Below are 27,169 nucleotides of genomic sequence, written 5' to 3' on the forward strand. Positions count from 1 at the left end.
AATATAATGTGCTTGCATCATCCTGAAACCACCCATCCCAGCACCCCAGCCCCCATGGGAAAACTGTCTTCCACCAAACCAATCCCTGGTGTCAAAAAGGCTAGGGATCAACCACAGCACCACAATGCTGCCAGTTAAATTTGATTTCTGTAGTTTTTAAGCTGAATTGACATTAAGATTATATTAAATTTGGTTTCTGTAGTGGAGGTTTCAAGCGGAGGTAGTATTATTAAAATAATATCCTTTTGAAAAATATTTATTGAGTATAAATAAATGTCCTATACATTAAATATCAAGAAATATTCATTACTGATTACAAGTCAGCTGTAATACTGCAGGAACCACAGAATCAAAATATCCACCCATGATACAGTAGTGATAATTCCATTCCAATACTGGACACAGTAATGATTTACTCACAAGACACAAGAAAACTCACCCAGAAAGGCCATCACTTTAACCAACCTATAACACCACAAGAGAAAATGGTTTTGAATCATAATATGGATAGTGCCACCATTCTCATCTTTGCCATCAATTTATCAGGTCAATCTGAGATTGTGGAGATATGCTGTCACAGAACTTAAAAGATTTCCATTTCCTTGGTTTTATTTCAAAATTATTATTAAGGAATTAAGACAGACATATCCAATGATAATTTTAAGTAAGTTAGTCTTTCATAAAAGAAAAGGAATAAAAATTTAGTATAAAGAAAGCCTCCTCCAAGCAACGAGTCTCTTATCGGGAAAAAAAAAAAAGTAAAATAATTAACTTTTCCTCCAAGGAAAGGAAAGAAACCTAAATCTGTTATGGCAAACTTGGAAAGATAAATATTCCCCAGTCCTAGAATATGCATTTATTTTACATGATGTACTTGAATGATGCAAGTCTACGAAGCAGGGATCTGTGGCAATCCAAATTCATCCACCAGGACTCCATCCTATGAAAAGAAAGAATTGTTCAGTGTCACTATTCTCCAACTGACTTTAAAAAAAAAACTGATTTCAAACATTTAGTGGTCAAAATTCATTTCCAAGTGGTTAATCAATGAAAACAAAAATCTCACTAAGATGAGAACAACCTTTTTTTCAAGAGAGGTAAAGTAGCAAGTGATAAACCAGGAAAAGAAATGCAAGGGATCAAAAGGGATGACTCTGAAGAGTAAGGGAAGTGAGAGAGAGAAATTTAAGAGTAAACCTTGAAAGGGGAGAGGGGGCTGCGAGTATCCAGGAGTTAAGGAGTGTCCAGAGTAAAGGCTGCGGAGTGAGCACTTGCCTCCAGATTCCCACTTTCACTCTGGTCCCTAAAGTGAACCAATATCTTTTGTAGCCTCACCAATCCTCAAAGGAGTGGTGCCCCAGGACAGGAGTCACTGCCATATCATACTTTACTACAGACTTCTAGGAGTGACTGGGCATCCCTGGTAGCTCAGACAGAATCGGCCTGCAATGCAGGAGGACCCAGCTTTGACCCCTGGATCAGGAAGATCCTCTGGAGAAGGGAATGGCAACCCATTCCAGTATTCTTGCCTGGAGAATCCCATGGACAGAGGAGCCTGGTGGGCCATAGTCCATGGGGTCGCAAAGAGTCAAACATGACTGAGTGAGCGACTAAGCATGCACCCACAGGCAGACTATCAATTCAGAAACCATAGCTCAATAGCACATTTAAATCAGGAATCTGTGATCTTCTAAACATGGAAATAACATACATGCTTCAGGAACCTGTTACCAGGGATTTAAAAAGATGTGCTATGGTAGTGTTAATAAAAACTATTTCAGGAATGCTGAGAAAAAACAACATATGCACCTGGCACCTTGAAGTCAGAGTGGTGTGGATGGCATGGGCAGTAGAAAAAGATTAAGACAACTCCAGGCTCAAGGAGGAACGGGGGATAAAGTAGGGGAAGACCAACCACAGTCCATTGTAGGAAAACTGGGCTTTAAAGGGTTCCCAAAATAACGACAGAGTCTTTCCTTGTTCTTACTTAATACCTTTTAGATTCCCAGGCTGATGATTAGGCATAAAGTCTTTACCATTTTGCACAGAAAATATGAACAGAAAAAGCTTTCACCTTGTTCTTCGTGTCAGTGGGAACACCTTCTGGAATTGCGGGTGCAGCTGCTGCTTCATCCAAATAAGAACTGTCTTCATCGGCCAGAAGCTCATCGCCCAGTGCATCCAACTCTAAGTTGAAACAGTCAACATGTCAAAAAAATGTAAGCAAAAAAATTGGAGGCTAGGGATGATTTCCCTGGTGGCCCAGTGGTTAAGAAATTCGTCTGCCAATGCAGAGGACATGGGTTTGATCCCTGGTCTCAGAACTAAGATTCCATACGCCACAGGGCAACTAAGCCAATGTGCCACAACTACTGAGCCCACGTGACTGGCAGTGAGAAGCCACCACAATGAGAAGCCCGTGCGCCACAACTAGAGTAGCTCCTGTTCAGTACAATGAGAAAGCCCGCACTCAGCAATGAAGAGCCTGTGCGCTGCAATGAAGACCCAGTGCAGCCAAAAAAAATTTCTTTCATTAAAAAAATAAATAATTTAAGAAAAAGAAAATTGGCAGTTAATGTTAAGAAAGTCAGCCAAATTATTTGAAATAAGATGAAAATTTAAAAACAGAGAAGGGATTATTAATTTCTATTTTCAAAATAAAAGATGGCTATTTCAAGGAAACTGGGGTGGTAAAAGTCCATGAAAAACAAAAATTAAAACGACTATTTCCCACAGGTTTATAAAGCCCTAGTATTCATGAGAAGACTGTATAGTTATTAGTAGGCCAATTCAAATTAGAAAATCCTGACAATACAAATGTAAAAATTATTTTCCATTTACTGATGAAAACAGCCAGTGAGAGAAGGCATGAGATTGTTGTAAAAGGAGTGACCATGACATGAGATCAGGCTTTAAAAGTAAGTCTATGGCAAAGTTGGAAGTGACCAGGGGGAATAGCAATAGCAGGCAGAAACTCATCAGAGGAAACCCAAGATGAGAAATAAGAAAACAGAAATAAACGGGGTAGGGAGGAGAGAAGGGGCAGGGGAGGTTATAGTTAAAACAAGAACATGGAGATAAAGTAGTAGTAATGGGACAGGACAATCATCCAACAGAAAACCCAGTTACTCATGCTAGAAACTGACAAACATCTTTGACATCTCCCTCTATCTCTGCTGCTGCTGCTGCTAAGTTGCTTCAGTCATGTCCGACTCTGTGTGACCCCATAGATGGCAGGCCACCAGGCTCCCCCGTCCCTGGGATTCTCCAGGCAAGAACACTGGAATGGGTTGCCATTTCCTTCTCCAATGCATGAAAGTGAAAAGTGAAAGTGAAGTCACTCAGTCGTGTCCGACCCCTAGCGACCCCATGGACTGCAGCCCACCATGCCCCTCCGTCCATGGGATTTCCCAGGTAAGAGTACTGGAGTGGGTTGCCATTGCCTTCTCCGCCCTCTCTCTCTACATCCAATCAATCAATCAATCAATCATTAGGTCCTGTCCATTCAACCTTCTAAAATTTCTTCAGTATGTCCATTTCTCCCTGTCTCTGCTGCCACCGCCTTAGTTTCAGGCACCATTATGTCTTAAATGGACTACAGCAACAGTTTCTAAACAACTCTCCGTGAGGCCACTTCTTAACAACCCCTTCCACTTCATCTTGCTGCTGCTGCTGCTGCTATAAGTCGCTTCAGTCGTGTCCGACTCTGTGCGACCCCATAGACGGCAGCCCACCAGGCTCCCCTGTCCCTGGGATTCTCCAGGCAAGAACACTGGAGTGGGTTGCCATTTCCTTCTCCAATGCATGAAAGGGAAAAGTGAAAGGGAAGTCGCTCAGCGGTATCTGACTTTGCGACTTCATGGACTGCAGCCTACCAGGCTCCTCTGTCCATGGGATTTTCCAGGCATGAGTACTGGAATGGGGTGCCATCGCCTTCTCCTAACCTCTGCTAATCCTTCAGGTCGTATGCCGTCCCTGACTCCCAAATAGGTTGGATTCCTCTATGTTCCTATGGTACCCCATACTACTTCTTCCCATCAGTCTGTGCTCTTATAACTCATGCAGTTTCTTACTAGAAACTAGAGGAGAAGGTTCAGGAGTGCAGGGATGATGTTTGTTTTCTTCAATGCTGAATCCCCAGCATCTAACACAGGGCCTGGCATATAGTAACTGATGCACACCAAGTATCAGTATCTGCCAACTACTGTTTCTTGATCGGCTTTACTGTTCTGAGGAAGAGGACTCACGCAGGAAAATGAAGAGAAAAAAAATCAAAAGGAAAATGGCAGGGAATGACAGTGTTTGGTTACCAAGCATCAGGTCAGCAGAGGCCTTTGCCCGGATGTTCCTTCAGAGCTTGTCCACCTCAGAGTTGGTGAGGTATGCCAGTCTGATTGGCTGCCGCCCAAGCTCTGTGCCCAGAGCCTGTACCATAGACAAACTTTGAGGGAACCCTCATAGAAATTTTCTCTATTGCTTAGGAGAAAAGATCCCTGACAGTTGTTCCTTTCAGATGCTAGGCTACATATACTTTGCTTTTCCTATAACTTACCTGCTTCGAGGTCATCTTCATCTAATTCTGGGGTGCCGTAACTACGACTCAGTGCTTCTTGGATTTCATTTGCATCTTCCATCATATCCTCTAGCTGGTCTTGTAGATCCTACAAAAGTATATATGACAGGATTTTTATTCAATTCTTACCATTTTTCTTTAACTACCCCCTGTCTCTATTCTCTCCCCTGAATCTTAGAAATAAGCCATGGACCACATAACCTTCCCCTATTTTTGGTGGTAAAAACGTAAACTTGAAAAATAAAGAACAGAACTACTAACCTCGCATTTGAATTTAAGATGCTTCGTGGAAAATCAAACTGCTATTGCAAGAAGAGATGCCCATCTCTCTCTTTAGAGAAAGTTTGCTTGAAACAGGAAATCAAGCAACATTTATACTATCAAAAATCTTCAAGTTAAGAGGAAAGAGGGTAACTGATCCAAGCAAATCATGCTTCTCGAGTCAGCCAAAAACTGACTGCACTGTGGAGGGCAAGGAAGCAGTAGCAGAAACAACTGGATAGTACAAAAAGTTGTACTGGGCCCACCCTACATGGCGAAACAGAAGTGGATTCAGGATAGGCTGGATATCTGAGACAAGGCTGGTGAAAAAAATTGACTGAGGGCATAAATTATCTGGGAATAATCTGTCTGTACTTAACTAGGAAACTACTAAAGGGCCACAAAGAATGTAAAACCCATTTGAGAAGTGGTCCAGCATAATAAAGGGCAGTTAGTACAATGCTAAGAAGAGCAGACTGTGGTTAAACATAACCAAGCTAAAGTTTTATTCAATATTCAAAAGTTTTATTTCATATTCAATAAAAAGTAATGTCTCTTAGGCTTAATTTGCTCATCTATAAAATGAGGTTATTAATAGCCATTCTTCATAGGTAATGATTTATTGTAATAACATATGTCATAATATGTGTCAAACACTAAACACTTAATATTATATATTGTCTGTTAAGGATGTGCAGAACAATGTTTTTCATATGCTGAAAATTCCACACAGAGGGGAATGGACTCTTGCTGATAATGCAGAGGTTCTAAATCAACACTGCTTATTCTTCAGAATTTCCAGAGCAATGCAAAACATTTAAAAAACTCCTTCACCCCCAAATTAGAGGTTAGTTTTTCCATATAAAGGTTAGAAAATAAAATGGAAGAAAATACTTTTTTAAAAAGAAATGCTTTCTGTTTCCAAGTACCAAACTACCACATTGCATATACTTTAACAGTCTGCTACACAGAGCAGCACTGGCTGAAACAGTAATTAAGAGGGTGAAAATAACATAACTAATCAAGTTGAACTTATTTTAGACTTTTACATATCAAGGTAAGTCACCCAAAATTTCAGAGTGATCTGAAATTTTTTATATCTAATAGGATCTTATAATCCTATTAGAAAGAGTAGGATTTCTAGCAAGAGATTCCAGGATAGGCACAGGAAAAAAATCATCACAAAGAATTAGCAGGTTCAATTCTGCAAAAACAAAAGCAATGCAAAACAAATACAAGCACTAGACTGGACCACAGAAACTGGGAAATAAAAAAGAAATAGGAGAACACACATGTAGAGGCAAAGTTTTAAAATGAGCACTGCTGCTGCTGTTGCTAAGTCGCATTAGTCATGTCCGACTCTGTGCAACCCCATAGACGGCAGCCCATCAGGCTCCTCCATCCCTGGGATTCTCCAGGCAAGAATACTGGAGTGGGTTGCCATTTCCTTCTCCAAAATGAGCGCTAGAAAACAATAAAAATGCTTTTCAAGTAAAATATTTTAGGAAAACAAATGGGATTCAAACTATCCAGCCCAGTCAAAGACACACACCCAAACACATCAAAAAAGTTAAGAAAGAACCGGGCTCTCCACCTATTATGCAAGCAAGTCTATTAGGGCAGGGGTCCCCAACCCTCAGGCTACAGACTAGTACTGGTCCATGGCCTATTAGGAACTGGGCCTCACAGTAGGTGAGCTGTGAGTAAGCGACGTTTCATCTGTATTTTTAGTTGTTCCCCATCACTCACTTTACTGCCTGAGCTCTACCTCCTGTCAGATCAGTGGCAGCAGCATTAGATTCTCCTAGGAGCATGAACCCTACTGTGAACGGTGCATGCAAGGGATCTAGGTTGCACGCTCCTTATAAGAATCTAATGCCTGATGATCTGAGGTAGAGCTAAGGTGGTGACACTAGGGCTGGCGAGTGGCTTCAAATACAGAGTATCATTAGCAGAGAAGTTTGACTGCACAAAGACCATAATAAATCAATTGCTTGCAGACTCATATAAAAACCCCCAGATGAGCCATCTAAAAGTTGCAGGAAACAAGCTCAGGGCTCCCATGGATTCTGCATTATGGTGAGCTGTATAATTATTTCATCATAGATCGCAATGTAATAATAATAGGAATCAAGTGCACAATAAATGTAATGTGCTTGTATCATCCTGAACCCACTGCCCACCCCACAGTCTGTGGAAAAACTGTCTTCCACAAAACTGGTCCCTAGTGCCAAAAAGGTTGGGGACCACTGTATTAGGGGACAGGAGAAGGAAAACCAGGTGGGGAGACAGCCAGACAACCACAAGTGAAAGACGAAGAAACATAGAAAACCAAAAATACCAAAATTTCTATTTTGTTCATTAAACAGCACTAATTAAAACACAAGGAACCCTGAAAGTAGAAAATAAAATTCAGTTCACTGTGTTTGATTATCAAATAATATGATACAAATAAGGCAAGCATACTCAGAACATTTTTCTCAGTGAATCTCTGTCACTAAGCCTAAATTCTTGGAAGCAGAAACTGGTGGAGGATTAGAGAGGGTCCCAGCATTAGTATAAGGAGGGGTGCTGGAAAACAGCAAGATAGGAAGAACACCTTCACTTAAGACTGGAACTATCAGGGAACACTGTGCAGAAGCAGTAAGATGCTGGAGACACAATAAGAACTCAACTAACAAACCCTGATTAAATGGGGCAAAACCGCTTTATGGCACTGAATAGCCTCTCCTTCATTTGTTCACCAACCATTAAGTAAACCGAAGGCCAGGCACTGTTTGGGGCACTTGGGAATACACTTTGGAATAGTGAACAAAACTGAGTCCCTGCCCTCTTAGAAAGAGACATTCTACTTAGTGTTTAGGGGGAAACACCACTATCATATGTGCAGAAACGCCTTCTCCTCTGACCATCACCACTCCCTCTGCTAATCCTGTCTGCCATCTGGGCTGCTCAACTGACAGAGTTAAGAGATACCAAGCTCCTAGGGCTCGCCACCCCAGCTAAAACAGGATCTCCAAAAAGAAATGCTAATTTTAGGGACATTATTATTAAAAACCTAAAGAGATGGGGGGAGGTGATTAAGAGGCACAAATTACTATGTATAAAATAAATAAGCTATAAGGATATATTGCACAACACAGGGAACAGTCAATATTTTACAATAACTATAAATGAAATATAACCTTAAAAAAAGAAGATGACTAAGTTCTGGGGATCTAAAGTACAGTATGGTGGCTATATTTAACAATACTTGAAAGTTGCTAGGAAAGTAAGCCTTAAATATTCTCATCACAAAAGCAATAGTAATTATGTGAGGTGATCTTACAGTGGTAACCATTTCACTATGTATTTCAAATCACCCCCACGGTACACCTTCAACTTACACTATATTCTATAGCAAGTGTATCTCAATAAAACTGGGGGTGGGGGTGGGCAGGGAATCTAGAGAGAATTACTAGAAAAGGGAACCAATTCTATACCAAGAACCATGCTAAGCACTTTATATATATTGTCAATATACATACTGTCCCAAGTGTTACTTGGGGACAATCCTGGGAGATGAACAGCAACATCACTACTTTATAATTGAGGCAACAAGACTAAAAATCATTAAATGAGTTAGTAGTAAAAGGAAACTGGGCGTTTATTCACTGGGTGTTTATTATGTGCCAGGCATTGTGCACTTAGATACACCAGATCATTTATTTCACCCTCATAATAACTAGAGAATCCTGTGGACAGAGGAGCCTGGTGGGCTGCTGTCCATAGGGTCGCATAGAGTCGGACACGACTGAAACGACAGAATGCATGCATACATTGGAGAAGGAAATGGCAACCCACTCCAGTATTCTTGCCTGGAGAATCCCAGGGACGCAGGAGCCTGGTGGGCTGCCGTCTATGGGGTCGCACAGAGTTGGACATGACTGAAGTGACTTAGCACCAGCAGCAGCAGCATAATAACTGCATGTGGTATTAGGATCCTTAGGTTAACAGTGAGGACCTTTGACGCTTTCCCAAAGTTACTCCATTAGTAAACGGGAGGCCCAAGATTCCATCCCTCTCCTGGGCTCTTCCCATCACATACACATTCATTTGGGTGCTTTGAGAAACCAGTGTACATTCTTACAGAAACCAGCACACATCTCACCTCAATCTGGTCAATTTTCACTTGCTTGTATGCTTTCTTCATTTCCTTTACTCCCAATTTCATAGCATCAACCTAAAAAAAGCAAAGAGAACATACCATTTCTTGGCCATGATGGTTAACTGTCTTTTAGAAACTATAGGAAAAAGAGCACAGGAGTACAAAAATAAAATGACACCGTGGGAAAAAGTGCTTTGGGAGTACCGTGGTCTTGGTGTCCTTCAAGGACTGGATGGTGTAGTTGGCTTGCTCCATATTAAATGACTGTTGGGCGAGATTGTCCCGCTGTTGCTCGTACCTTTTCAGAGTCAAATGAAAACGGTAATGTGAGGCAGATAGAACTCTTCAGGAAGAAAGTATCTTTAATGCTAGATAAAAGAATCTTCTTAAAGACAACAACAAACCTTAACAAACACACAGAAAAAATGAGAAAAACAATTTAATCCATCTTAAACAAACATCATTTGACGTTCCTCCAATTTTCTTCCTTGGAATGTTCTGTAACTATAACACTATTTTCCGCTTAACATTATTACTGCTGTTTTCTACATTGCTAAGAATATATGTTTTAATATATGTTTTAGATTATTTCCAATGCTAAATTCTCAGAAGTGGAATTCTTAGGGGGAAGGAGCAAGACTATATTTAAGGTTCTTCATATATACAGTGAAACTTTTTCCAGTAGACTGAACTGCTTGAGGACTGGTATTGTATTTTATTAATCTTGTATCCATAAATAGGTAATCTATCTAACCTAATATATTGCCTGGCACTCCAACTTTTTTTAATGAAGTTTTATATCAACTGATAATACTATCTCAAAGACTTACATCACTATACTCTTTATACAGTATTTGAAAACCATCTAACCATTCAAGCAGAAGAAAAATGATCAATGATGCAGGCAAATGGTGGTGGAATATTATCACACCATTAAAAAAATATGTTTCCAAAAAATATTTAGAGGGACAAAAATACTTGTGATACAACATTAAGTAAAAAGGATAACTGATATAATACATGCCATTTGTTTTCTTCTAAAAGATTATATGCACATATGGCATGTATGCACAAGCAGAGAAAGAAATTAACATTTTAAAGGTGGTTATTTCTGGCAATAGGAATCTTGGTGAATTTTCTTTTCTTCTACTCATGTTTAAGTACTTGCCAAGTTTCCACAATGAACATGTATTCTTTTATCAAAAAAAAAAAAACTACTTAAACATTGCAATGCTGGACTTCCCTGGTGGCCCAGTGGATAAGAATCCACCTGCCAATGCAGGGGACTTAGGTTTAAAATCTGATCCGGGAAGATCCCACATGTTGTGAAGCAACTAAGCCCATGCACCACAAGTACTGAGTCACTGCTCTAGAACCTGCGAGCTGAAGCTACTGAGTCTTCATGCCTCGAGCCTGTGCTCCACAACAAGAGAACCCATTGCAGTGAGAAGCCCACATGCTGCACAGAAGAGCAGCCCCCACTCTCCGCAACTAGAGAAAGCCCACACAAAGTAACAAAGACCTTTTTGGTGTTTGTTTTATTATTTATTTTTGGTGCAGCCAAAAATAAATTTTTTTTTTTTATAAAAATTTTTAAATTAAAAAATTGCGATGCTACCAATTTAGGAGGTAACAGTTTTACTACACACTTTCATTGCTCTAGGCATCATAATTTTCTTTTTATAACTCTGTCTAATCTAAAAGGAGTAAGATGGTATCTGATGTTTTATAAGAAGTCATTTTGTAAACAAGAATAGAGATACCAATATCTTTCTGCTCTTTATCAGCTGATTCCACCTGACCTCTGCACTCCTGCAGAAGGTCTCATCAGCTGGAGAGCCCACAAGGTTAAGAACCAAAGATAATGTTGGGTTTCTGCTCAAACACTGGGACATAGTCACCTAAAACAAATTAAGGACTGCTAAATCTTCTGAAAGGAGGGAACAAATATTTAGGTTTCCCAATTTTACAGGCAAACAAATGAAATTTTAAAAGGCACATTCTAATTACATAAATGGGAGAATCAAACTCTACAGATCTGGGAAGTCTATACAGAAGCCACTAGACATACATGGCTACTTAAATTGTTAAAATTAAATAAAACTGGACCTTGAGTTCCTTAGTCATACTAGCCATGTTTCAAGTGCTCAATAAGCACACATAGCTAACAGCTATTGTACTGACGAGCACAGATAGAAAACATCTCCCACCACAGCAAAAAGTTCTATTTAAATGGACAGTGGTGCAACAGATGTTGCTGAACATGCAGGGGGAGAAATTCTAGTTAAGTGTATGTGTAAATGAAATTTGCAGTTAACTGAAGAATGCTTATAAAGCGGTGCATACATGCTAAGTCGCTTCAGCTGTGTCCAACTCTTTGCGACCTTATGGACTGCAGCCTGCCAGGCTCCTCTGTACCTGGGATTCTCCAGACAAGGATACTGCAGTGAGTTGCTGGGCCCTCCTCCAGGGGATCTTCCCAACCCAGGAATTGAACCCCCATCTCTTATGTCTACCTCTCTGGCAGGTGGGTCCTTTACTACCGTGCCACTTGGGAAGCCCTTATAAAATGGTATGAAAATCTAAAGGAATGGAAGACCATTCCCCTTTTGGCTAAACCTGTTAGAGGAAAGGAGGTTATACTTATAGAACTTACATCCGCTTTTGCTTTAAAACCCGCAAGGCTTTCTGCTTGACCATATTCTAGGAAGAAAAATAGATTTTAATGAATGGAAGTAGAAAATATACAAATAGTCAAAGAAACCTCCCATATCCTCAAACTCACATACCTACTTCCTCTCATCTTCAAAGCAGTAGACATGTGGCTCCCAGACTGTTTACCCCCCAAGCAGGCTCTAAGCTCCAGCCCACCTCAGTCTTTTCACCCAACAACTCAGTACATTCCCTTTTCTAGGGCATATTATTTCTATTCCAAGAGGGCCAATTTTGTATATTCAGGTGCCTTAGAGAGATTCCAAATTTGGACAGTCTGCTATCCACTCAAACTCACCATGCCCAATCTCTTCAACCTGCTATCATCTTGGAAATGACTAACAACGGCCTCACCAGTCTCTCATTTCTCTAGGCTGAAAACTGTTACACCGACCTTACCTTTCCTCTCCTGTTATCTCCTCATGCACTGTCATTGTGTTAGATTTCCGAACTCACTTTCAAATTGATTCCTCTCATGTCATTCTCATGACTACCACCACGGTTTAGGCTTTCATCTCCTCAAGCCTAGGTGGGCTGTCCTGCCTCTGGTTACTCTTCACTTCATGCCATCCAACTACGATGGCAGAGAAAATCCTCTGATCACTTCGCTTTCTATACTGTTTCATACATCACTTTGTCTCCTCCAATGCAGACGGAAAAGCAGGTATTATTACTTCACAGATGATAATAATACCTAACATTTACTGACTGTTTCTACGTACTAGACATAGTGCTATGAATTACCTTGACATAGGTTGCATGAATTACCTTGTTCAATCTCACACTATAAAGTAGATATTATCCTCTTTTTACAGATTGGAAAACTGAGGTTGAGTGATGCTAAGTAACTTGCTCTCACTTAAATGCTTAATAAGTTACAGAGATGGGGTGGGGGAAAAAAGCAGCTCAAATCCATGCACTTACATACACCACTCTATGTTTCTTCCTAACAGAAGAAGAAAGGAAGAAATTAAGTGACTTTATAAAGGTCACAGCTAGTAGGTAGTGATGGTATTAATAGAATACTAGTACTTTTCCCCAACATGCTATTCCTTAACCATCTATTATAGTTACCTAACCTGACCAGCCAAGCAACTCATTAGTCTGAGCAGGCCCAGCCTGTCCAGATTGCCACCTTCTCAGTAGAATATGCTAATTCCCACATACATGTTTCTGGGTGTGATCAACATCTCTCCACCAGGTCAAGCCCCAGTTTTCCTCTCATATCTGGCTGCAAACTCTCCTCCCTGAAGGACACACCATCACATATGTTTTCCCTTTACCAGACTGTGAGCATCTCTTCTATATTTCTCACCAGCCCTTACCACCAGGCCCTACTTCCACAGGTACTCAAATCAAGGTGTCACAACTTCTGCAGGAGCTGTCTACCTTACCTTTGCAGGTCCCTCCCTCATCTTCTTGATCTGATCCTTATACTTCACTAGTTCAGCATCCAGCCGAGAAATCTTCTTGTCAATGGATTCTGCTCTGCTGTCCACCTTCAGCGGAAAAACATAAAAGGCAGTAGTAGTTACTGCAATACACTGACATGAAAAGTGGTAGGAGAGGAAAGAATATAGAGGAAGAAAGGAAAAACAAGAGCATATGGTGATGGTTGAAAACAGCAATTCCTAATTGTGGGGAGGCGGGATTCTCAGAAATCCTGGGGGGCGGGGTTTAAACTGTATTCCACCCCCCTAGATTCTAATATTCCAGGGGCGTATTCAAGTATTTGAGCAGAAAAAGAATTTGAGAATCACTCGACTGAGTCGAAATTTCCCAAGAATTGGAGACTAGGCCAGCAGAGTGCTCAATCAGAAAGTGTGTGAAATGAGTTACTGCCCAATGGACCTCGGCTAGGGCTGTAGAGCTAACGCTATTCACTTGGATAAAAGGTGGTGGCCTAATGACAGGGGCTAGAGTTCTGAATTTTGTGTAACAGATCCAGGATTGGGTTACAGATATACTGAGCTAGGATATCAAGCCGAGATTCCTGACGTCGGAGAAGGATGAGGGACGGAAGAGGAGGGAGGAGTAGGGCTGGATGAGGTGGGAAGGGTGTCTGGGCCTATGGCTGGTCGGGGTGACCAGGTAAGTTAACAGCGAGTGGACGCGGCGCTGAGCACCAGAGGGGGTGGGGCGCAAGTAGGGTTAAGCAATGATGGGTTAGGGGTCCCTGGTTTGTGGCGTCAGCAATGACTTGGTAACAGGAACGAAAGTGGGGTGGAGAGAGCTAAGGTGTAATGGGCCTGGGAGCCAGGAATCGACGCCGAAGTCGGGGGTGGACGGGTTAAGGGGTGTCAGGGTTCCTGAGCCTAATTAGCAAGTCTAAGTGCCCACCGTGCCAATGCAGTCAGTCAAGCTGGGCGGCGGAGCCTTGGGTTTCGCTTTCCCGAAGAATCGGTTCATCTTGGGCGGCCGCTAAGAAAACCTAAACACTGGAGCAAAACCAGAAACGGAAGCAGAGTCACCTCCCTCTCCGACTTGACTTCCGGCCCCCCATGCGCAAGCGCAATGTGCCTATTGGCGTTTCCCGATCCTTTTACCGGATTTTCAGCCTGATCTTCCGGGGAAGGGGAGCTCCGGGAAGTTGGAGGTGAGGGACCGAGAGTCAGCAGGGGGCGTGGCCCCGGTGGCGGGCGTGGGCGTGGCCCCAGATAAGCCAGGCGGGGCCTCGGCTGAGTGGGTGGGGTAGGGGGCGGCTTCAGAGGAATAGAGCCCGGCTGCAGCCGGGCTGCTCCGAGGGGCGGGGCCGGTAGGCCCGGGAGGGGCGGGGAAGTAGCCGAACTGGGGTGGAGGGCCCCTAGCTAGCTACCATAGCTGGGCGGGCGACAAGCGCGGGTCTGGCGGAGCGCAGGGGCCCGCGAAGACCGCGAGGCGACCGGGAGCGGCTGGGTCCCCGGCGGCGCGCGCCTCGGCCGGGCCGGGAGCCGCGCCAGTCGGTGCCCCCAGCCGAGCGCGGTCCGCCTCCCTCCCAGAAATCAGCCGTCCGGAGCGTGACCAGAGGGCATGCCGGATCCACCAGAGGCGCCGCCGCCTGCGCTCGCAGGCCGCGGGTGAAAAAGAAAGCACAGCCTCGCTCGGCCCGGAGCGAAGAGGTGTGCCGGAGCGAAGAGATGTCCCGGAGCGAAGAGGTGGCTCCGAGCGAAGAGGTGGTCCCGAGCGAAGAGGTGGCCCTGAGCGAAGAGGTGGCCCAGAGCGAGGAAATGGCGGCAGCCGGGCTCAGCGTGACCGTCACCCACAGTGAGCGCGGGCTGCCGGGTGGGCTCCGTGCTGGGCCATGAAAGTCCGGCGGGGTCTCTGGGTTTGGTCGCCTGCCCTCCCGAAGTGTGTGCCCTTGTATTTGGAGTCCAGAAGCGTGGGATCTTGTTTGTGTTCGTGGGACCGGCTTTTTCTTTTTTTTTACTGGTCTCCTGTCAGCACACCTTTCCACGTGGCAGGTGTATTTTGTCTCAGGCCATTTGTTAGGTCCTTGATGCTTCACGTCGTGGTTTGGTTGTATGTCTTAGGGTGTGCCTGCACAGTTGTGGGCCGTTGTGCCTGGCTTGTATTTGGCCATGTTGTCTATGACTGCTGTGTATCTGGACACCTACTTGTGTGCAGGAGTCAAAACTCATGTGTGCTATTTGAGTGAGGCGTGGGTTCAAGTGTACACTGTGGGCACCCTTGGGGTCTGTCTACTGTTGGAGTTGACACAGAACTAGGCAAAGACTGTTCTCCAGGGAGCTGAGTCCATAAGGTTTCCTCAGGACCAACTAGGGGAGACCCCAGGGCCTCAATAATCTGGAGACCAGGATTCTGCAGGTTTGGGTGACCTTGGGATGTCTCCTTTCTAGGCAGCTGGTTTCTTCTATGCGAAATAGAGTTGGTAACACCTGTCCCGCTGACTTCCCGGCTGTTGAGTAGGCTTAAGGCTTGGCGTGATGCACTGGACACAGGCTATGCCCTTGCTGTCCACATATCCAGAAAAGAATTGGCACCTCTGCTCCAAAAAGAAATTTCTGCTGTTTGAGTTTTTTCACTCATTTGTTTATTTATTGGCCACACTGGGTCTTCGTTGCTTTGCTCGGGCTTTTTCTAGTTGCAGCGTGCAGGGGCTACTCTTCTTGAGATGTTGGGGCTTCTCACTGGGGTGGCTCTAGGCATGCGGGCCTCAGTAGTTGCAGCATACAGGCTCAGTAGTTGTGGCACATGGGCTTAGTTGCTCCACGGCATGTGGAATCATCCAGGACCAGGGATTGAACCTGTGTCCCCTGCCTTGCAGGCAGATTCTTATTCACAGCACCACAAGGGAAGTCCCTCATTTATTTTCTGGGCACCAACCATATGTGTCCAGGTGTGCCCAGTGGGAGAGACCTGGAAGAAAAGCAGTTGCTTGCCCATTATAGCAAAGGAGATAGAAACAGTTCCTCGCTCAGTACAACACAGAGGAGAGGACAGTCAGGCTAGAGGAGGCAGATGGCTTGTAAAGAAAAGCACAGAATTTGAAATAGATCTGAGGTTAAGTTCTGATTGTAGAGATGGGTCTCACTAGGCAAGTCTTGACTGATCTCACATTTTGCTTATCTGTGAAATGGGGAATAATAGGTAATACCGGCTTCATGGGTACTTCATGGGGTTGTTCTGAGGATTAATTAAGATTATGCATAAAATAAGCCTGGTGCTGCTGCTGCTAAATCCTTTCAGTCATGTCTGACTCTGTGTGACCCCATAGACAGCAGCTCACCAGGCTCCTCTGTCCCTGAGAGTCTCCAGGCAAGAATACCGGAGTGGGTTGCCATTCCCTTCTCCAGTGCATACATGCGCGCTAAGTTGCTTCAGTTGTGTCCGACTCTGTGCGACCCTGTGGACAGCAGCCCACTAGGCTCCTCCGTCCACAAGATTCTCTAGGCAAGAATACTGGAGTGGGTTGCCATTTCCTTCTCCAAAATAAGTCTAGTCAGCCCCTTACACATGTTAAATGCTTAAAATGTTAGCTGATATCACTGATATTGTTAGTTCCTGTAACAATTCCCAAGGAAACAAAAATCCTTGAGCAGGTCTTAAAGGCTGGGAAAATGAAGTGTCAGCCTCTGTTTATTGGTTTGTGTTTTCTTCAACACTTTTCTCTATCCCCAGGCAATGAAAAGCACGATCTTCAAGTTACCCCACAAGAAGGCAATAGTGAGCCAATTGTCCAAGACCTGGCCCAAGTTGTTGAAGAGGCTACAGGGGTTCCGCTGCCTTTTCAGAAACTCATATTTAAGGGTAAGGCTTTCTCTTCCAGCTCTGAGCCTATTTAAAACTATTTAACCTTTAAGAGTTGACTCATCTGAAAAGACTCTGATGCTGGGAGGGATTGGGGGCAGGAGGAGAAGGGGACGACAGAGGATGAGATGGCTGGATGGCATCATCGACTTGATGGACGTGATTTTGAATGAACTCCGGGAGATGGTGATGGACAGGGAGGCCTGGTGTGCTGCGATTCATGGGGTGACAAAGAGTCGGACACGACTGAGCGACTGAACTGAACTGAAATGAACAGTAAGGTTAGGTTTTCAATCTAGGACAGTTCTTATTTGCTTGTTAATTCCGTCATTCCTTCAACAAATATTTGTTGAGTACCTACTATGTAGTGGACACTTGCAAACACAGGCACAGGTATTAGAGTTGAAGTCACATGAGGGTGGCAGAAACCTTACCATTTTTGATGAGGCACATGGGCAGTCTTCCCTGGCTAAGTTAGATCCTCTTCCCAGTGTATGTTCTTGTAGCACTCCCTCCACCTCTGCATAGCTTGTATTGAAACTACTATTAAATAATTGTTTCCACAGTCACCAAACATCTGTTTTCTCTGGTACAATACAGACTCCATGAGGACAGAGATACTTCTATGTTTTCAGGGCTTGGCCTAGTTCTGACACAGGGAAGGTACTGAACAGACTAAAGGACCTGGATGTAGCAGGCCCAGTGGAATATGGTGATTTCTGCCAGGACACACCTTCTCCCATCCCCATTCTCTGGTTTTCTCATTCCCATGGGAACCCATTATTTTGTATCTGATGAAGCTAAGTTCACTCCATTTGGTGCCAATCATAAAGAATTTAGTGATAGGAAGCATTTACTTTTACACTTCATATTGTAACTCCTTGTCTTTTCTTTTTAAAAACATTTCATTTTACAATTATAAAGGCAATAGAAATTCATGTTTCTAAATAGAGGAAAACACAAAAAAGAAAATGTTCTCCTGGATAAAACCCCTCATAACAATTCAGTATATTTCTGTCCAGCCTTTGTTTGTTTGTCCTGGCATCCTGAAGTGTGGGTTCTCATTTGTGGCTTTTTTTTTGTTTCTGTAGTGGATAAAACTAGGATCATTTCTTGTGATCTTCTTATAACACTTGGTCATCAACACATATTGTGGCATTGAAGTTTCCTGAAAAATGAGCTTTAGTGCCTACAAAGTCTTCTGTTGTTATGATGTATAGTAATCAGTCCCCTATTCCTGAGTTTTTGACTTTCCAGTTTCTCACTGTTATGAATAATAATAATTGTGTAACAGTTATTTAGGCACATGTCCAGTTATTTGTTAGGATCAATATCTGAAGTGAAGTTATTGGGTCAAGAAACCTTCTAAAAATGTTATACCAACTCATCCTCTTCTCAATAGTGAACACACTATTTCCTATACCCTTGCTGAAATCTATTTTCACTGTTGTACAAGTTACCTTTGACATAACTGTCTTCTTTTTTCAGGAAAATCTCTGAAGGAAATGGAGATGCCATTGTCAGCACTTGGAATACAAAATGGTTGCCGGGTTATGTTAATTGGGAAAAAGGTAGATTGCTTTTTCTATCAGAAATACCTCAGAGCCAAATGACTAAGGTGTTATACATGAGTGTCCATTTAGAAGGCCAAACTGGGGGCTCGGGTTTGGCACTGGTGAAGTAGGGCTTGCCACACAAATGTCGTTGCTATTTGTTTAGTGAAGTTACCAGTTTTATTGTTCTCATATCCTTCATCTTCTGTTCTTTAGGGTTTTCACCCTGGGAATTAGGAGTGGTTGTATTGCCTCAATTATGTGGGTTTTGTGCTGGTGGTGGGATTTCAGTCTGGATAAAATGGTGTCTGAAGCAGTCGCTACTCACTTGGAGAGGAATTTGCAAGAGACTGTCAAACCTGTAAATTTTAAAAATAAGTAACTCTACAAATTTCAGGAACCTCTCTTCCTTTAACCATTCTTTTTGCTAAAATCTCCCGTGAGGTTAAACACTCTGGCTGGAAAGAAAGGTTCAAACTAGAAGTGAGGGAGAAAAAGAGTCAGTTGGTGACAAAAAGGGTTGAGGACAGTAGACCCTGGGGCCAGCCATGCATTGTGACACAGTGGAGTTGTTGGTCAAATGAAGTTCCCTTACTTTAAGCTGGGTGTGGCTGATTTAAGAGTGGAAAGAGGGCAGAGGTTAGCAAGGTGGAGGTAAGGAAAGTCTAGTGCAGACTTGGAACTGCCAGGAGACTGGCACTCAGGATCTGGCCACCAAGGGAGATGGTGGGAACAATGGGAGACAGTGTAAAAGCAGAAAGCTGCTAGCTACCAATGAAGTTGAGAGAAGGGGAAATAGTCTAGATTTCTTGCTCAAGGGTCAGGAAGAACGGTGATGGAATAATGAGCACAACCCAAGGGTTGAGTTTGAAGAAACTTTAGGACCCTCAGCTGGAGTTGTCCTGGGGTGTGAGAAGCCAAATCACATTCAGGTCTCAGCTTTACCTCTTTGGGCTGTGTGACCTTAGGTTACTTTACAGTTACCTCAATTTCATCATTGGATTGTGGTAAGGCTTAAATAATAATACAGGTAGAGTGCTTAGGATGGTGCCTGGCATAGAGGGGATGCTCAGTGAAAGTATGCATCATTACATGGTCATACTGAATGAGAGAGCTCAGGAATTCCATTAAGGAAAGGATAAAATTCTGCCTGTCTCACCTTTCTGGACTCCTCACATGCTAGGCGTTCACTATAATTAGTTAACACTCTGGGCTTCAGTCTGGAGTCAGTTGGTGATCAGCCCCAGGCTAAGGTCAGATCTGGCTCATGGATCAGCTTTGTTCTCTGAACCCAAGCCGTCGGGCTATCTCACCAGAACTTGTACCTGGTACCTTCTCTCTATCTTGTCTAGTGTCTTTGTAGATAGAAAACCTTAGTGTATAACCCTCCAGCTTGCTTTCCAAGAAGCAGCAAGTTTAAGATGATGTTTTCCTAGGGGAGTAGTTCGACCGCTTGTGGTCAGACTTTTTTATCTGACAGAAGCTACTATTTTTGGTGATTATTGACTTCCTTTTATTCTTAACATTTTAGAACAGTCCGGAGGAAGAAGCTGAACTAAAGAAGCTGAAAGATTTGGAGAAATCTGTGGAGAAGATAGCTGACCAGCTGGAAGAACTGAATAAAGACCTTGCTGGAATCCAGCAGGTAACTCTCCTGGTAGACTTGACTTTCTGCCTTCTCTAAGAATTCTCTAGAGACACAAATGTGTGGTTATGAGGGCAAACTTTGTTTTCAGCCCCTGCTGGGTTCAGACCCTGACTCTTCCCATTCTGTAACTGGGCAAGTTTGCCTTTGTCTCAAGTTCTGTAAAAAAGGGAGTGATGCTGGTAACTCCCTCTTGGGCTGTTGTGAGGATTCAATTACATAGTTTAAGGTTGACACATTCTAAGTGCTTTGTAAGCCCATCATTGTTATTTACAAACCCCAGCCAGCATCCATTTGTATTCCTGTGAGAATACCTGTCATGCTAGGATCATGTGTTGTCTTAAATAGAATAAATAGTTTCTCTCAGTCTAGTCAGTTATAATGTATTTGGCAAGGCAAAGAACACTGATTCACAGAATGTCCAAGTTGAGCATGATATTGGCGAGGGGTCATCCTATTCAATTCCTTGTAGTACTAGAGGTGGAGGACCGAAACCAAATTAGAATTAGTTATGGCCTCAAACCACGTACTTATTTTTGATCTCTTCATTTTATAACATTAATGGATGTATGATTGTGTTTTAATTACTAAAGTACTGCATACTGATTGTACACAATTTTTAAGATGTGTGGGCACCAATATGAAAAATAATAATTACCTTTAAGACCCCCAACTCAAAAGATAACCATTACTAAAACCTGGAATCTGTTTTTTTATCTTAAAAAATCGGTATAATGTTAGGTATACTTTGTAAATAGTTCTTTCTTTGGTTTAAGGAATTGAACACTTTCCCATGTCATTTAAAATGATCATACTTAGTATACCTGAAACTTACACAGTATTGTAAATCAACTATACTTCAATAAAGAAAAAATGTCTGGGGAGGGAGGAGGGAGGAGGGTTCAGGATGGGGAACACATGTATACCTGCGGTGGATTCATTTTGATATTTGGCAAAACTAATACAATTATGTAAAGTTTAAAATAAAATAAAATTAAAAAATAAAAATAAAAAAATAAATTAAAAAAAAAAAAAATGTCTTGATTGAAAAAAAAAAAAGATCATCCTTTTCAAATTTCGTATAATATTGCATCACATGAGTGTATCATGGTTTACCTAACCAATTCTTTATTATTTATCACCTAATGTTATTTAACATTATACATAATGCTTCTTTGAATGTCCTTGGGCTTAAATCTTTTTTGGCCATTTCTCATTTTTTGGTCGAGTAAATTCTTTCAGTTGGAATCGGTAGCTTATTTCATTACTTGTGAAATCTGCATCTGTAGCTTTTGACTTTGATAAAAACATCCTCAGAGATCCCTGCTATCCATCTGCTGTCACCAGCTAACTGATCATTAGGCCAAGTAACGTGAATAAACAGATAATTTAATAAAAACAATTAAGTAAGTGCTGCCATTTGTTAGCAATATGTCTGTGTCAGGACTCGTATTAAAGGTCTTGTATTTCCCTTTATCCTCATGGTAACCCTCTGGGATGTGTGTGTCATGGTCTCCATTTTATTTTATTTTTTTTGTTTTTTTCTTTTTGCCTTTGTTTATTTAGCTGCTTGTTTATTTGGGTCTTAGTTGCCTATGCAGGATCCTCATTATATCATGTGGGGTCTATCACTGGGGCGCATGGACTCTCTAATTGGAGTGCAAAGGCTCAGTAGTTACAGCACATGGGCTTCGTTGCCCAGCGGCATGTGGGATCTTAGTTCCCTGACCAGGAATTGAATCCTCGTCCCCTGCATTGCAAGGCGGATTCTTTTATATATATATATACATTTTTATTTATTTACTTATTTTTGTCTGTGCTGTGTCTTCATTGCTGTGTGGGCTTTTCCCTTGTTGGGTGAGTGGAGGCGGCTCTCTGGTTGCAGTACTCGGGCTTCTCATTGCAATGGCTTCTCTTGTTGCAGAGCACAGACTCTAGGGAGCGCAGGCTTCAGTAGTGTGGCACGTGGGCTCAGTAGTTGTGGTTCCCGAGCTCTGGAACACAGTCTCAATAGTTGTGGCATGTGGGCTTCGTTGCTCCCTGGCATGTGGGATCTTCTGGGATCAGGGATCAAACCTGTGTCTGCTGCATTGGCAGGTGGATTCTTTACCACTGAGCCAGTAGGGAAGCCCAAGGTGGATTCTTTTTTTTTTTTTTTTCCCCTCCCCAAGGCAGATTCTTAACCATCGGACTGCCAGGGAAGTCTTCCATTGTATTATTTCATTTATTTAATTTGGCCAGCCTGCTCAGCATGTGGGATCTTATTCCCCAATGGGGAATGGAACCCGTGCCCCCTGCACAGAAGCACAGAATCTTAACTACTGGACTGCCAAGGAAATGCCTTGATCTCCATTTAAAAAATGAGGACAGCAAGGTACAGATAGGTTAAGGAACTTGCTTAAGCTCACCAGCCAGTACACAGCAGTCAGAATTGAAGCCCAGGCCTATCAAACTCTAAACCCTGTGCTTTTAATATCTGCCTCTTATGTGCAGGTATTCACTGGTGACTGAGGGCTTCAGCAGAGCCAGGCCTCTGGAAGCATTTGTGGCCTCAGTAGGCCACATGAGATAGAGGGGCCTGCAGCCTATTACAGTGCTTGAGGAGGCCCAGGGCTGGCTTTTCTGTTTTTCCAGGAGGTGGAGTTGTGGGCCTGCGATTTGGCCCAGCCTATTGGGGAACGTGGACTCAGGGTGTGGCTGCTTCATCAGTGCCTGGCTTGGAGTTTTTGTCAGCCTCAAAGAAACACTTGGAATAATGCATCATTCCTCCACAGGGTTTTCTGGCCAAGGATTTGCAAGCTGAAGCTCTCTGCAAACTCGATAGGAGAGTAAAAGCTACAGTTGAGCAGTTTATGAAGATCTTGGAGGAGATTGACACACTAGTAAGTAAATACTCAGCTGAGAAGGACTAGTTTCCTTTGATGGCTTTTCAGTCAGTTTCACTTTCTCAGTATCACACTCATTGCCTGAGGATACTGGGCACCTATTAAGCAGTGTACCAGACACTGCTAGGTCTTTGGTGAATATGCAGAAAGATAAGACAGTTCCTGACTTCCCCTATCTCACCAACATGGGGCTTTTGTCATTTTTATATGTACTAGTGGCATCTAAGGGGGCTTCCCAGGCGGCGCAGAGGTAAAGAATCTGCCTGCCAATGCAGGAGACAAGTTTTCTATTCCTGGGTTGGGAAGATACCCTGGAATAGGAAATGCCAAGCCATGCCAGTATTCTTACCTGGAAAATCCCATGGACTGAGGAGCCTGGGGTTGCACACAAAGAGTCGGGCATGACTGAGCACACACATACAGTAGCATCTAATCCTCACAAAGCAGGGACCTAAGTGATACATGGTCTCATGGTCAGAGACATACAGGGTGTCACTTTCCTGACACTCTTGTATCTGACATTCCACTGGGCCCATTACCCGTACAGAAGGCAGTCAGATCCAGCTCTTGGGAGGCTGTTAGGAATCACTGATGCCATGTTCCCTTTGAGAGATAATATCTCTCCCCTGATACCTCATTCTTAGGGTGAACTATTCTGCTTGGGATTCTTGAGGGGAGGTGGTATGCTGCTGCTGCTGCTACTAAGTCACTTCAGTCGTGTCCGACTCCGTGTGATCCCACAGACGGCAGCCACCAGGCTCCCCCGTCCCTGGGATTCTCCAGGCAACAACACTGGAGTGGGTTGCCATTTCCTTCTCCAATGCATGAAAGTGAAAAGTGAAAGGGAAGTCGCTCAGTCGTGTCCGACTCTTAGCGACCCCATGGACTGCAGCCTACCAGGCTCCTCCATCCATGGGATTTTCCAGGCAAAGTACTGGAGTGGGGTGCCATCGCCTTCCCCGGGGAGGTGGTATAGGGGGTGGTAAAGAAGGGCAGAAAGGCACTATGCTTTTCATGTCACAGTGAGCGCGTGGCCCAGCCAGGACACTATCCGTGCACAGAAAACGATGAAAGGACAAAGCCCATGCTATAGGTCTACAGTCCAGGCCTTGAGAGCTAAGGAGTGCTTATGGAGCTAGAGCCATGGAAGGGGATGTGTAGGTCAGAGATCCAGGGAAGTGACTCCTGAAAATGCCTGTCATCCACATTGGTGACCTGTGGCCAGCTTGGTGTGCTATGGGTGTTTCTGACGTGTTCCTATGTCATTTTCACTTACTCAGATTATTTATATGTCAACTTATTCTTCCATAGATTCTGCCAGAAAATTTCAAAGACAGTAGAATGAAAAGGAAGGGTTTGGTGAAAAGGATTCAGGTGAGTTGTGTGGTAGGGCATCACAAAATGTCATGCATCAGTGCATGTATCTCCTGAAAGTAGGGTAGAGTACATGTGTGGTGGGGGCTCTCTTCAGCTGTTACTTCTCAGTATGAACCCAGAACGCAAGAGCTCCTTTCATGTCCCTGTAATTGAATTTGGATTAAACTGATCGGGAAAGAAGTTTGCTGGGGAGCAGACAGGGCTGACACATTATGCAGTTCTAGGAGGTGCCATTCCTATGGACGGGGCCCCCATTCCTGTGGACAGGGCCCCCTGAAATCACGCCATTTCAGTGGCAGGGCTTCCTCTCCTCAGTGCTCTTTGGAGGTTGTTAACTGAGAGCACTGTCACTTCCCTCTCCTGAGTCTGGGGCCTGGACTATCTCCATCCCCACACACCCGTTTAGCCTGAGTCAGTCACCCAGGGGTTCCCTAGAGTGGCTTGGCAAAGAACCTCTTGTGGCTAAGGTTGGCATGGGTTGGCTGGCCTCCAGTGGCCCTCACTACTCTGCATTTATCTTTTAGGCCTTCCTAGCCGAGTGTGACACAGTGGAACAGAACATCTGCCAGGAGACAGAGCGACTGCAGTCCACAAACTTGGCCCTCGCTGACTGAGGTGAGGCGGAGAAGGCCGTGCTGCACTGAAGAACAGCCCCACCAGCCCTGCCATCTCTGGAACAGAAGTTACCTGCCTTCCCCAGGGCTGCTGGGGGCAATTGGCCCGTTGCCTTTTCCTTCTCTTACAACCCACTCTCAATGAACAAGTGTCGTCCATACAATCTTTAGCCTCCTATCAGCTTCTCGTTCTGTCTCTGTGGATCTGTGCTGTCCAGCAGCCCACCTTGTCTGGAGAGTGCCCCCATGACCAAGTCTTCCCAGCTGCTTGGACCTTTGGGTGCTTTCTTTGGGCTGGTGAGAGCTCTTATGTATCCTGAGGTAGTTCTGAGTTTATTGGCCATTTTGGTCTTCAGATCCAAGAGGCCTTTTTGTTCTTATGATCCCATAAACCTGTCTGTGTAAACCAGAATCACCAGGAGCCCGTGTCTGGTGAGGAAAATCAGGAATGGGTCAAAACAGGTAGCCCGAGTGTCTCTCATGTGACCTCTGAAACAGCTGGCTGGTTGTGGGTTCATGACCCTGTCCTCAGCTCCCAATGACCCTGATCAGCCATAGCTCGTGAGATCTCTGGTTCATTCCTGGAGTGGGGCCTGTGGTTGATATATGGACTGCCTTGCTGCCAAGCAAATCTCTAGAAGGTTAGAACCCAGAGTTGACTAAGTCTCTGCTTGCAACCAGGTCAGAACCCTGGCTTACGAGGGGCAGTGAGGGGGCCAGAGTGAATTCAGCAGGCAGGTAGCGAGGGCAACCATAAACCTCTCAGGAGTTCTTTCAAAGGCATTGTTAGGAGCCATCCCCTTCTGAGATCTACATTTTCTTCAAGTTACTTTGAGGTTGTTTCTGTCTGTTTTGTGGTCCTTTCCCCCTTCATTTGTTATTTAAAAAATAAAGCAGTTTATATACACATCAGCAAGCAAAAGAGTGTTAAAACTTTTTTTTTTATTTGAACTTGCCATACAGCATGTGGGATCTTAGTTCCTGACCAGGGATCTAAGCCATGCTCCTGCATGGACTTGTAACCACTGGTCCACCAGGGAAATCCCAGAAGAGTGTTTAAACTTTTTTTTGTTGATGAAGTATGAGAAACAGAAGCCTTCTGAGGTTCTAGTCTAGAAGTTTAGAGGTGGTCTGTGTACTTCAGTGGCCTCTTAAATGGGTCAGCTGATGTTACCCCCATTTTTTTCACACAGTGCCCAGGGGAAAAACTCCTAAAGGCCACTCTGAGGCCAGTCTTAATCTGGCAGAGAGGGAGTTGGTGAAACCCTAGGAATTTAGGGCTGTGTGGGTGGGGCCTAGGACAAAGTGGTGGCAAGTGGACGAGGCTCAGGGGGTCCCATTGGCCCACCCCCAACTTTAACCAGAGTCGTTCTGTATTTACCTGTTTATATGTAGTAGCTGTGTGGTCTTGGGCCACAGCAAGTTCCTATGTGCCAGATACCATTCTGAATTCTTCAGGTGTGTTAGTCATTTAATCCTCACACAGTCCAGGAGGTAGACAGATACTCTGTTTTAGAGATGAACTTAGGTGATTTGCTCAGGATCATAGAGTAAGTGAAAAGCCAGGACACAAACTAGGTGGCTTGATTCCAAGCCAGTGTTCCTAATCTCTACTGATTTTTGTCCCAGCTAACATGGGGTTGCTCACACCTTCTCATTTTCTCTTCTTCTTCTATTTATCTCCTGTGTTGGTCTGTGTACTTCCTCTCTGGCCCTCTCCATTCTCCGTAGAGCAGCTGAGTGATCATGATCATGATCTCGTCATGTCAGTCCTGTGCCTAAAAATCTCAGTGACCCCCATTCTCTTAGGATAAAGGCCAGGGTCCTTGCCCTTTTCATCTTGCTCCACTCTCCTGTTTATTCTGTGCCATCAGCCATTCTGGGCCAGTTCAGGTCCTCAGGTGCTCTGAGCCCTCTCGCCCTGGGGTCTTCGCACGCGCTCTTCTTCTGCTTGGACATTTCCCCACCATCCTTCCCCTACCCCTGCCTCCATCCTAGGCGACTGCTGTTCATCCTTCAGAATGTAAATCTCTCTTCCATAGAGAAACCTCACCTACTGATGTTCCTGATAGTCAGTCTGAGAATGTCAAGCCCCCAGGTGATGTCCTCTCACAGCTTGTGACTATTTTTATGATAAACAGCATTTATCATGGTC

General features: G+C 43.8%; 2 protein-coding genes across 2 annotated transcripts; one reads left to right on the top strand and one right to left on the bottom strand.

Annotated features, from left to right (window-relative positions):
• Window positions 1-240: 240 nt before the first annotated feature.
• CHMP5 (charged multivesicular body protein 5) lies at window positions 241-14,258 on the bottom strand. Its single transcript, XM_005903019.3, has 9 exons — window positions 14,240-14,258; window positions 14,034-14,131; window positions 13,088-13,192; window positions 11,638-11,684; window positions 9,186-9,279; window positions 8,985-9,056; window positions 4,553-4,661; window positions 2,075-2,187; window positions 241-940 (listed from the first exon to the last, which is right to left on the bottom strand). Exons 2-9 carry the CDS (start codon window positions 14,100-14,102, stop codon window positions 890-892), a joined length of 660 nt encoding a protein of 219 aa, XP_005903081.1. The 5' UTR covers window positions 14,103-14,131; window positions 14,240-14,258; the 3' UTR covers window positions 241-889.
• On the top strand, window positions 14,200-27,169 carry BAG1 (BAG cochaperone 1). The gene is made up of 8 exons (XM_005903018.3): window positions 14,200-14,289; window positions 14,672-14,936; window positions 16,812-16,940; window positions 18,429-18,511; window positions 20,025-20,138; window positions 22,913-23,020; window positions 24,335-24,397; window positions 24,925-27,169. The coding sequence occupies exons 2-8, from the start codon at window positions 14,810-14,812 to the stop codon at window positions 25,012-25,014; spliced, it is 714 nt and encodes a 237-aa protein (XP_005903080.1). The 5' UTR covers window positions 14,200-14,289; window positions 14,672-14,809; the 3' UTR covers window positions 25,015-27,169.

The sequence above is a fragment of the Bos mutus genome, chromosome 8 (assembly GCF_027580195.1).
Source record: "Bos mutus isolate GX-2022 chromosome 8, NWIPB_WYAK_1.1, whole genome shotgun sequence".
In the NCBI taxonomy this organism is placed as follows: Eukaryota; Metazoa; Chordata; class Mammalia; order Artiodactyla; family Bovidae; genus Bos; species Bos mutus.